At 51.6% G+C, this 11,327-nt stretch overlaps 1 protein-coding gene across 3 annotated transcripts; it reads right to left on the bottom strand.

Moving 5' to 3' along the window:
* Window positions 1-1,105: 1,105 nt before the first annotated feature.
* On the bottom strand, window positions 1,106-6,626 carry LOC140421567 (uncharacterized). 3 transcript variants are annotated; one of them, XM_072506359.1, is made up of 3 exons: window positions 6,339-6,626; window positions 5,777-5,891; window positions 1,106-3,954 (listed from the first exon to the last, which is right to left on the bottom strand). In XM_072506359.1, the coding sequence occupies exon 3, from the start codon at window positions 3,844-3,846 to the stop codon at window positions 2,977-2,979; it is 870 nt and encodes a 289-aa protein (XP_072362460.1). In that variant the 5' UTR covers window positions 3,847-3,954; window positions 5,777-5,891; window positions 6,339-6,626; the 3' UTR covers window positions 1,106-2,976. The 3 variants fall into 3 exon arrangements, with proteins under 3 accessions (XP_072362460.1, XP_072362461.1, XP_072362459.1); XM_072506360.1 differs by having other exon boundaries at window positions 5,770-5,891; window positions 6,429-6,626; XM_072506358.1 differs by having other exon boundaries at window positions 6,429-6,626.
* Between the last annotated feature and the right edge of the window lie 4,701 nt (window positions 6,627-11,327).

Raw genomic sequence — 11,327 nt, 5'->3', positions numbered from 1 at the left:
ATAATCTCCATCCCTGAAAAGTCCCCCCTACCCTCAAACAGAAAATAGCCTAACTACCCCCCCTCCCCAACCAGAGGTTTTTTGCCTCTGTTGACAGTTAATTTTCTCTGAAGTCTTCGACAAACGGCTGCCACCTCCTGACAAACCCCAGCGTTGACCCACTTAGGGCGAACTTGATTTTTTTCAAGACTGAGAAACTCAGCCATGTCGCTAACCCAGATCTCTGATTTCGGGGGCTTCGAGTCCCTCCACGCTAGCAATATCAGTCTCCGGGCTACCAGGGAGGCAAAGGCCAAGACATCAGCCTCTCTCATCCACTGGACTCCCGACACTCCAAAATTCGCCACCTCTGGTCTCGGCCCCACCCATCGAAAAATCCCTTCACCTACTGAAACAAAGTTAATGTAGAAATCTGAGCAACGGCCCAAAAAACTGTTGCAGAGAGCACTGCATATACAGATCAAAACTAAGACAACCTTAACAGAATCGATACCACAATACCCTCTCCCAAGGTTCAATGTCCTCAAACCCCTGCCAGCCTTTTGTCTTTGATAAAGTCCATCGCTTCGTCCGGCGATTCAAAGTAAAGTTCCTGGCCCTCATAAGTGACCCACAGGCGCGCTGGGTATAACATCCCAAACTTCACCCCCTTCTTGAATAGGGACGATTTTTTTTTTTGTTTATGAAAATTTTTGTTCTCCATTTTCACATTTTCTTCAGAATTTACACCCCACCAACAAGCAGTAAATGGTAGCAAATACAAAATCAATCCCCTTATCAACATCAACAATCCCATCCACCCACCACCCCAACCAACGGCCCACCTGACAATATAAACATCAAATAAAACAAACCCTCCCAAGGTGAGGAAAACAAAGAAAAAAAGAAAAAGGAATCAGGAATCACCTATGGTCACCACTGACATCTCGAGTCCACCGTACCCCCCCCCCCCCCCCCCCAACCCAACACCAAATGCCATCCAATCTCCAAAAGAGTACCGTAAATGACACCCCTGAATTGTAAACAACCTCCCCAACTCCTCCCCTCCCTCATAAAACTCCTCCCCCCCAACCTCGGTTCCTTCCCCCCAACATTCCACCCCGGCTAGACTCAACAGAACCTGTTCTGCCAGGCTCCAATGGCCGCAGCCCCTCCCCCACCTCACTCCCGTTCACTGGCCGGCTTAAACCGGCCAGCGTGGAGGACCCCGCCTGGGTCCCTTTCCCCCTTGCCCGGTCCCAGGAAAACCAAGAAATCCTCTTTCGTACACAAACCCCACACACACCCACACCCCAAAGAACCATCACTGCAAGTGAAAGTCCCATCTCCTCCCTTGTCCAAATATATACGTTGACTCATTTAGTACATACACCAACACGCAGTGAAAAAATACAGTTACATGAGGCTACATCGGTACATGACCATTTCTCAATTCTGCCACAGTCCTTCCGCCGTCCCAAAATAAAATTCCTTGGATTTGTAGGTCACCCTCAACTTAGCTGGATATACTATGCCGCACTGCACCTTGATGTACAGTGCCTTCTTCACCCGGCTGAAGGCAGCCAGCCTCCTCGCCAGCTCCACCGTAAAGTCCTGGTATATGCCTCAATCAGCTCCAGCCCACTGCACCACCCGCTTCTGCTTTGCCCAGCACAGGACCTTCTCCTTCACACTGTACCTACAGAAACCCAGAGTCACTACTCTTGGCGGCTCACTCGCCTTTGGTATAGGCCTCCTCGACCGATGAGCCTGATCCAGTTCATATCGGGAGGAATCACCTCCCTCCCCCAATAGCTTCGCCAACAAGAAGAGGGACGATTTTACTCTATTAAATCTGACTCGTCTTTTGGCCAGTTCCGCGCCCAGGTCCTGGTAAATGCGTAACTCACAGTTCTCCCACTTGCAAAATCCACTCCTTGTCCAGGAACCCGTGCGTTCGCACCCGGATCTCCCTTGGTGGTTCATTCGCTCGCGGCTTCCTCGCAAACGCTCTATGCGCTCTGTCCACTTTCAAGGGTTGGGAAAACGCCCCATCTCCCATCAGCTTTTCCAGCAAACGTGTCACACATGCCCCTGCGTCTGACCCCTCACTGCTCTCCGGGAGGCCGACGATCCTCAAGTTCTGTCTCCAGGTCCTCCACTTTCTCCTGCAACCTTTTCTGCTGGTCTCTCAACAGCCCCACCTCCAACGCGGTTAAATGGCCCTCGTGCTCGGCCACCTTCTGGATCGCCAGTCCGTGGGCTTCGAGCCCCTGTTCCACCCGATCAATCGTTGCCTTAATCAGGTCTAACCCTTCCTTCATGTGCTTGGCGAAGCTCTCCTGAATGAACTCCACCCGCTGTACCATTGACCACTGTGCCACCAAACTGGGATCCTGCGCCTCCGCCATGCTTTCCCGTGCTGCAGGTTCTACAGTCACCTTCGCTGCTCAACTAATTATTCTTATACGACCACTTCTGGTCCACGGCTCCATATACCAGTGGGGGATTTCTCCTCACTGTCTCACTCTCCACCGATGTTTTTAATAGAATTCCGAAGAAATCGGGAGAAAAGGTCCAAAAGGTCCGATACGAGCGAGAGTTACCAAATGCACGACCTCCTACACCATGGCCATCAGAAGTCAAAAGGATGAAATTTAGAGACAGTTTGGTCCGGTGGGCTCGTGGAAGCAGCAGGGGCAGCTGATCGGATTTACTCAATCTCAGTCACAATGAAGCTCCACAAGCTCCTCACATGTCTTGTTGGAGGTGAGGATGGAAAAGACAGGGCAGAGCGAGAGTACTTCAAAAGGAACTAACTTGTGTCAGAGATATTTAAAAGTTTCAGCACTCTGCGTATTTAACACAAATCTAATTTATTTGACTTTTAGCCAGAATATTAGCCCCTGTAAATGGGCTGGAATTGTTCTCAGCAGAGGCCCAAATGAACATGGTTCAGTCCTGAATGCGAGAAATAGCAAAATCCAATCGCAGTCGTCACTTGTGGCCTTGTTGGTGTCTCAGCAGGTTGGATGAATCACTGAATCCTTTCCCACACTCTGAGCAGATGAATGGCCTTTCCCCAGTGTGAATTCGCTGATGTATGGACAGAGCAGATGATTGAGCGAATCCTTTCCCGCACTTGGCGCAGATGAACGGTCTCTCCCCAGTGTGAATTCGCTGGTGCTTACACAGTGCGGATAACTCAGTAAATCCCTTCCCACACTTGGCGCAGACGAATGGCCTCTCCCCAGTGTGAATTCGATGGTGCCTCTGCAGATCAGATGATCGAGTGAATCCCTTCCCACACTTGGAGCAGACAAATGGTCTCTCCCCAGTGTGAATTCGCTGATGTTCAGTGAGGTAATATGCTCGTCTGAACCCAGTCCCACAGTGAGAGCACCTGAACGGTCTCTCGTCAGTGTGAACACGTTGATGGCGAATCAGATCCCCTGAAATTGTATAGCACTTCCCGCAGTCTGGACATTGAAACGGTCTCTCCCCAGTGTGAACTCGCCGGTGTCTCAGCAGGGTACATGATTCAGCGAACCCCTTCCCACACTTGGAGCAAGTGAACGGCCTCTCCCCAGTGTGAATTCGCTGGTGTCTCAGCAGGGCGGGTGACTGAATAAATCCCTTCCCACACTTGGAGCAGATGAAAGGTCTCTCTCCAGTGTGACTGTGTCGGTGAGTTTCCAGCTTGGATGGGGAAGTGAATCCTTTCCCACAGTCCCCACATTTCCACAGTTCCTCCTCAGTTTGACTGCATTTGTGTTTTGTGAGGCCTGATGATCGAGTGAATCCTCGTCCACACACACAACATGTGTACGGTTTTCCCCCACTGTGAACGATGCTTTTTCCTTCCATGTTCAAAATCCGCAGATATTCAGGATATGATCAATTGACGACTCTGTCAGATCCTGATGTGATGCTTGGTTTGAGTTTCCGGACTTTGAAGCCTCCCCTTCGAACACCCTGTGAAACAGATTCAAGACAGAAAATAGGGCTTGAGAGAGAACACACAAAAACACAAAGGCAGGTTGTGAAATTGAGCTGAATGAATCTGGTCATTTGTGTGGCCGGCTCTGGGAAAAAGTGACCATGAAAACTGCTGGATTGTCACAAAAACCCAACTGGCCACTTTGGGAGGAGAGAGAAAGAGGTGAAGAGGGATTTTGTATATCTACAAGACATATTTGGCAAAGCAAATTCGATCTTGAGCTTCATAAACAGTAATATTGATACCGCAAAAGGGAAGCTAGGCTTCTGGTGGCACGGTGGTTAGCACTGCGTCCTCACATCGCCAGGGACCTGTATTCGATTCCGGCCTTGGGTGAATCTGTGTGTGGAGTTTGCATTTTCTCCCTGTGTCTGCGTGGGTTTCCTCCGGGTGCTCCGGTTTCCTCCAACAGTCTAAAGATGTGCAGGTTAGGTGGATTGGCCATGCTAAATTGCCCCTAAATGTCCAAAGGTTAATTGGGGTTACTGGATTACGGGGACAGGGTGGAGGCGTGGGCTTAAGCTTAAGTAGGGCGCTGTTTCCAAGGACCGGTGCAGATTCGATAGGCAGAATGGCCTCCCTCTGCACTATGAATTCTATAATACTGCACGGTAGGAATTCTATGAATCTTTATAAAGCTCTGGTCACCACGCTTCAGGAAGGATGTGAAGGTTCTTGGAGAAGGTGCAGAGGAGATTTACCAGAATGGTTCCAGCAAAGGAGGTTGAGGGGAGATTTGATTCAGGTCCACAAGATTATGCCAGGTTTCCATCAGGTGGACAAATAAACTCTGTTTCCATTCACTGATCGTACAAGCAGTCGGGACACAGATTTAAAGTTTTGGTAAAACCTGCAATGAACAATACAAGATCCTGAGGGGTCTTGGCAGGGTGGATGTGGAGAGGAGGTTTCCTCTTGTGGGAGAATCTGGAACAAGGGCGTCACTGTTGCAAAATAAGGGGACACCCATTTAAGATGGAGATGAGGATTTTTTATTCTCGAGGGTTGTAAGACTTTGGAACTCGCGTCTTTAAAAGGCAGTGGAAGCAATACTCGAGGGGCCGAGTGGCCTGTTCCTAGTTTGTTTGCAAAAGGTACAGGAGATATGAGATGTATGTTTTTATACAGCGAGTGGCAATGACCTGAAACTCGCTGCCTATGAGGGAGTTTGAAAATTGACAATGAATAATTTGATTTCAAAAGGAAATTGGATAGACATTTTTTAAAAATAAATTTAAAGTACCCAATTCTTTTTTTCCCTAATTAAGGGGCAATTTAGAGTGGCCAATCCACATCTTTGGGTTGTGGGGGCGAGACCCTCACAGACACGGGGACAATGTGCAAACTCCACACGGACGGTGACCCAGGGCTGCGATGGAACCCGTGATGCAGCAGTGTTAACTACTGTACCACCCTGCAGCCCATGGAAATTGGATAGACATTTGAGGGAAATAATCCTGCGAGGAAACAGGGAGAGATGAGAATGGGACCGACTGGATTGCTCCAGAGAGCTAGCATGGACTCAAGGGGCCAAATGCCCTTCTCTGTGCCATCATGTCTCTGACTCCTTTGTGTAATCTAGTTTTGTAATTTAACCCCGGAGGGGTTCAGATATCACTCAGGTAAATCTGTGCTACATTCCCTCCGAGGCCATTCTATCCTTCCTCAGGTTTGTTGCCCAGAACTGAACACAGTTCTCCAGGTTTGGTCTAACCAGGGTTTGTGAATCTCGGGGCTTTTCCAGTCACACTGAGACCTGAAATCTCCCCTCACAGACAGAACAGACAAACCTTTTACCTTCCACACCCAGATGCTGCTGATATTCAGGTTCAGATGAACCGAGTGACTCTGTCAGATCGCGATGTGACGTTTGGTTGCATTTCCCGTCTGTTCAACCTCCACTTCCAGTATCCTGTAAATTTACAGAAACCTCACTGTCAGTTTAGGATCGAAATTCACAACATTCTCTCCTCACCAACTTAGATTAAATGTATTCCTGGAGGTTTGATCACATGACCTGCCCCCATCCTCCAGCCATTAATCGGTCAACACATCCATCCTTGTGACACTCTGCCTTCCTCGGCCAATTGGGAAGCAAAAGGACTCATTCCCTTACAGGACAGTGTTTGACTGTCAGACAATCAAACTTTATCCCATTTTCAATATTTTGATATCTGCTGTAGAGAAATGTTCAAAACAATCTTTTTGACTGTCCCAATGATTTTCCAGAGACCCAGGTGTGAATCTCATCAACGCAGAAGGTAAAATTTGAATTCACTGAAAGTCTGGTCGGCAGGGAGCGGGGTTGGTGCGAATCCGGGGAGGAGCAGCTTCGGAACAGTAAGTCTAAATAACTTACCTCGGGGATTCACGGCCTAGTCGGCAGGGAGCGGAGTTGGTGCGAATCCGGGGAGGAGCAGCTCCGGGACAGTCAGTATAAATAACTTACCTCGGGGATTCACGGCCTAGTCGGCAGCAAGCGGAGTTGGTGCGAATCCGGGGAGGAGCAGCTTCGGGACAGAGTGCAGAATGTTCAATGTTTCACATTCGGCACTTGGGATTCTAAACCCCGACACTGACCTCTCGCCAGACACCTCACAATGTCCGGGCAATGATTGACGGCAGCACCGGACCATCAGGAGGAGAGGGGGCGGGTCAGGAGGAGAGGGGGCGGGTCAGGAGGAGAGGGGCGGGTCAGGAGGAGGGGGGGCGGGTCAGGAGGAGGGGGGGCGGGCCAGGAGGAGAGGGGGCGGGTCAGGATGACCGGTCGGGAGCGACTGGTCCTCCAACGAATCAGCCTGAATGAGGAGGCGTGGCTGGGCTGAGTGAAGCATGCGCAGTGTGATTAATGGCGACGCAGAAAAACGTTCGTTCTCGGATCCATAATCCGTGAAGGTGGGAATGGCAGGACGGAGGGAGACATGAATCAGGCGGGTCATTAGAAACGCTTCGTGTACATGTTATATAGACGAGAAATCTGGAAAATAACCTACCTTTTCCTGGGGATCTGAGCGGAGGCTGCAGCTTTGTTACAGACGAGACTATGCGGTCGCCATCTTTATTTGGTACTGGCAGCGGGAAGTCTGCGCACCCACCATCTTTATTGGGGCACGAGCAGCAGAGCGCAGGCTCAGTGGCCATCATTGTTGGGGGCAACATTTTTGAAACGTTTCTTCATGACAGAATGTCCAGCAAACTGCTTCACTCTGAGTTACAAATTCCTATTTATGGGGCAGAATATATGTCCAGGGCTGTGACAATAATTCGAATTTATATTGTGACTTGAACAGAATAAAACTTTGAAGACTTTCAGAGAAACGTTACAAAGTAACAATTGACACTGAGCCACATGTGGAGATAGTAGATTTTTAAAAAAATAAATATATTTATTAAAGTTTTTAACACAATTTTTCTCCCTTACAAACAATAACCCACCACCCCCGTAACAAAAAAATCAAAATGAGAAATCGCGCGGAGCAAGATATATACATGGCAAAATAGTATATTTACATAGCTTTGTACACTGGCTCTCTCCCGTAGGTGCCAGTTTCCCCGACTCTTCATGTTATCGCTTGCTCATCCACCCCCCGAGGCAGCTCCCCCTCCCCCCCCCCCCCCCCCTCCCCGGACGTTCTCCCACCCCCAGGTTGCTGCTGCTGCTGTTGACCGACCTTCCTCTAACGCTCCGCGAGATAGTCTAGGAACGGTTGCCACCGCCTGTAGAACCCCTGCGCAGACCCTCTCAAGGCGAACTTAATCCTCCAACTATATGAACCCAGACATATCGTTTATCCAGGCCTCCACGCTGGGGGGCTTCGCCTCCTTCCACATTAGCAAGATCCTTCGCCGGGCTACTAGGGACGCAAAGGCCAGAATACCGGCCTCTTTCGCCTCCTGCACTCCCGGTTCGTCCACTACTCCGAATATTGCTAGCCCCCAGCTTGGCTTGACCCGGACTTTCACCACCTGAAATATTGCTCCCGCCACTCCTCTCCAGAACCCCTCCAGTGCCGGGCATGACCAAAACATATGGACATGGTTCACCGGGCTTCCTGAGCACCTTCCACATCTGTCCTCTACCCCAAAGAACCTGCTCAACCTCGCCCCCGTCAAGTGAGCTCTGTGAACCACCTTAAATTGTATCAGGCTGAGCCTGGCACATGAGGAGGAGGAATTAGCCCTACCCAGGGCATCAGCCCACAGACCTTCCTCGATCTCCTTCCCCAGCTCCTCCTCCCATTTACCCTTCAACTCTTCTGCCAGCGCTTCCCTCTCTTCTTTCATCTCCTGGTGTATTGCCGACATCTTGCCCTCCCCGACCCATGCACCCGAGATCACCCTGTCTTGAATTTCTTGTGCCGGGAGCAACGGGAATTCCCTCACCTGTCTGCTCACAAAAGCCCTCACCTGCATTTATCTAAAGGCATTTCCCGGGGGTAACTCGAACTTCTCCTCCAGTGCCCCTAAGCTCGCAAACGTCCCGTCAATGAACAGGTCCCCCATTCTTCTAATCCCCGCCCGATGCCAGCTCTGGAACCCCCCCGTCCATCTTCCCCGGAACAAACCGGTGGTTGCCTCTGATTGGGGACCATACCGATGCTCCCATTGCACCCCGGTGCCGTCTCCACTGGCCCCAGATCCTTAACGTCGCCGCCACCTCCGGGCTCGTGGTATACTTTGTCGGCGAGAGCGGCAGCGGTGCCAACACCAATGCCCCCAGGCTCGTTCCTTTACAGGCTGCCATCTCCATCCTCTTCCATGCCTCCCCCTCTCCCTCCATAACTCACTTGCGGATCATCGCCACATTTGCTGCCCAGTAGTAGCTCCCTAGATTTGGCAGCGCCAACCCTCCTCGGTCCCTACTGCGTTCCAGGAACCCTCTCCTTACCCTCGGGGTCTTATTCGCCCACACGAACCCCATAATACTCCTACCTACTCTCTTAAAAAAGGGTTGGTGATCACGATGGGGAGGCACTGAAACACAAACAGAAACCTCGGGTGGACCACCATTTTGACCGACTGCACTCTACCCGCCAGCAAGAGCGGTAACATGTCCCATCTTTTGAAGTCCCCCTCCATTTGCTCCACCAATCTCGTCAGGTTCAGTTTATGTAGGGCCCCCCAACTCCTGGCTATCTGGATACCCAGATACCGAAAGCTCCCCTCCGCCCTCCTCAGCGGTAGGTCCCCTATCCCTCTTTCCTGGTCCTCTGCCTGTAATACGAAGAGCTCACTCTTCCCTACATTGAGCTGAAAGCCCGAAAACTCCCCAAACTCCCTCAGAGTCTGCTTGACCTCCACCATCCCCTTCATTGGGTCCGCCACGTACTGCAACAGGTCATCCGCATATAGCGACACCCGATGCTCTTCTCTCCCTCGGACTACCCCCCTCCATTTATTAGACTCCCTCAATGACATGGCCAAGGGTTCGATCGCCAATGCGAACAGCAGGGGGGACCGGGGGCACCCCTGTCTCGTCCCTCGGTACAGTCGAAAGTACTCCGACCTCCGCCGGTTCGTCACTACACTCGCCACCGGGGCTCTGTAAAGGAGCTTAACCCAACTAATAAACCCTCCCCCAAACCCAAACCTACGCAGCGCATCCCAGAGGTATTCCCATTCTACTCGGTCAAAGGCCTTCTCCGCGTCCATAGCTGCCACTATCTCCGCCTCTCCCTCCTCCGATGGCATCATCATCACGTTTAAAAGCCGCCGCACGTTTGTGTTTAATTACCTGCCCTTTACAAATCCCGTCTGGTCTTCATGGATCACCCCCGGGACACAGTCCTCGATCCTCGTGGCCAGCACTTTTGCCAGCAACTTTGTATCCACATTGAGGAGCGAGATCGGCCTGTACGATCCACATTGCAGTGGGTCCTTGTCCCGCTTCAAGATCAAAGAAATTGTCGCTTCCGACATTGTCGGGGGCAGGGTCCCCTCCTCTCTTGCCTCGTTAAAGGTCCTCACTCGTAACGGGGCCAACAGGTCTACATACTTCCTGTAGAACCCCTCCGGGAACCCATCCGGTCCCGGTGCCTTCCCCGCATGCCTACTCGCCAAACCCTTGCTCAGCTCCTCCAACCCAATTGGTGCCCTCAAGCCAGCCACCTCCTGCTCTTCCACCCTCGGGAATCTCAGTTGGTCTAGGAATCGTCTCATCCCCCGCTGGGGGCTGGGATCTGTACAGCTCTTCATAGTAGGCCTTAAATACCTCGTTTATTTTCATCGCACTCCGAACCGTGGCTCCCCTTCCATCCTTGACTCCCCCTATTTCCCTCGCTGCCATCCTCTTACGGAGCTGGTGTGCCAGCATCCGACTAGCCTTTTCCCCATGCTCGTAGTTCGCCCCCTGCGCTTTCCTCCACTGTGCCTCCGCCTTCCCTGTGGTCAACAGGTCAAACTCCGTCTAGAGCCGTCGTCTTTCCCCAAGTAATCTTTCCTCTGGGGCCTCTGCGTATCTCCTGTCCACTCTCAAAATCTCCCCCACTAACCTCTCCCTTTCCATACCCTCTGTCTTCTCCCTATGAGCCCTAATGGAGATTAGCTCTCCCCTGATCACCGCCTTCAACGCCTCCCATACCACCCCCACCCCCCATTGTCATTGGCCTCCAAGTACCTTTCGATACACCCCCTCACCTTCCCACACACCACCTTGTCTCTCAGCAGTCCCATATCCAGCCGCCACAGCGGGCGTTGGTCCCTCTCCTCTCCCAGCGCCAGTTCCACCCAGTGCGGGGCATGGTCCGAAACGGCTATGGCCGAATACTCCGTCCCCTCCACCCTCGGGATGAGCGCCCTGCCCAGAACAAAAAAATCTATCCGGGAGTAGGCTTTGTGTACATGGGAGAAGAAAGAAAATTCCCTGGCCTGCGGCCTTGCAAACCGCCATGGGTCCACTCCCCCCACCTGATCCATAAACCCCCTGAGCACCTTGGCCGCCGCTGGCCTCTTTCCAGTCCTTGATTTAGAGCGGTCCAGTGCTGGATCCAACACTGTATTGATGTCCCCTCCCATTATCAGGCATCCTTTCTCCAGGTCCGGAATGCGCCCCAACATGCGCTTCATGAATCCTGCATCATCTCAGTTCGGGGCGTATACGTTTACCAACACCACCCGCGTCCCTTGCAACCTACCACTCACCATTACATATCGCCCTCCATTGTCCACTACAATAGTCTTGGCCTCAAATAACACCCGTTTTCCCACCAATATTGCCACCCCTCTATTCTTCGCGTCCAGTCGCGAGTGGAATATCTGTCCTACCCATCCCTTTCTTAACCTGACCTGGTCCGCCACCTTCAGATGTGTCTCTTGGAGCATGACCACTTCCGCCTTCATAAGAACATAA

Source organism: Scyliorhinus torazame, chromosome 5 (genome assembly GCF_047496885.1).
Source record: "Scyliorhinus torazame isolate Kashiwa2021f chromosome 5, sScyTor2.1, whole genome shotgun sequence".
Lineage (NCBI taxonomy): Eukaryota > Metazoa > Chordata > Chondrichthyes > Carcharhiniformes > Scyliorhinidae > Scyliorhinus > Scyliorhinus torazame.
The sequence above is the reverse complement of the archived record's forward strand: the minus strand, read 5'-3'. Positions and strand labels throughout refer to the sequence as shown.

Coding starts and splice junctions, on each gene's coding strand:
- LOC140421567 (XM_072506359.1), bottom strand. CDS start 3,846: ATGGAAGGAAAAAGCATCGTTCACAGTGGGGGAAAACCGTACACATGT.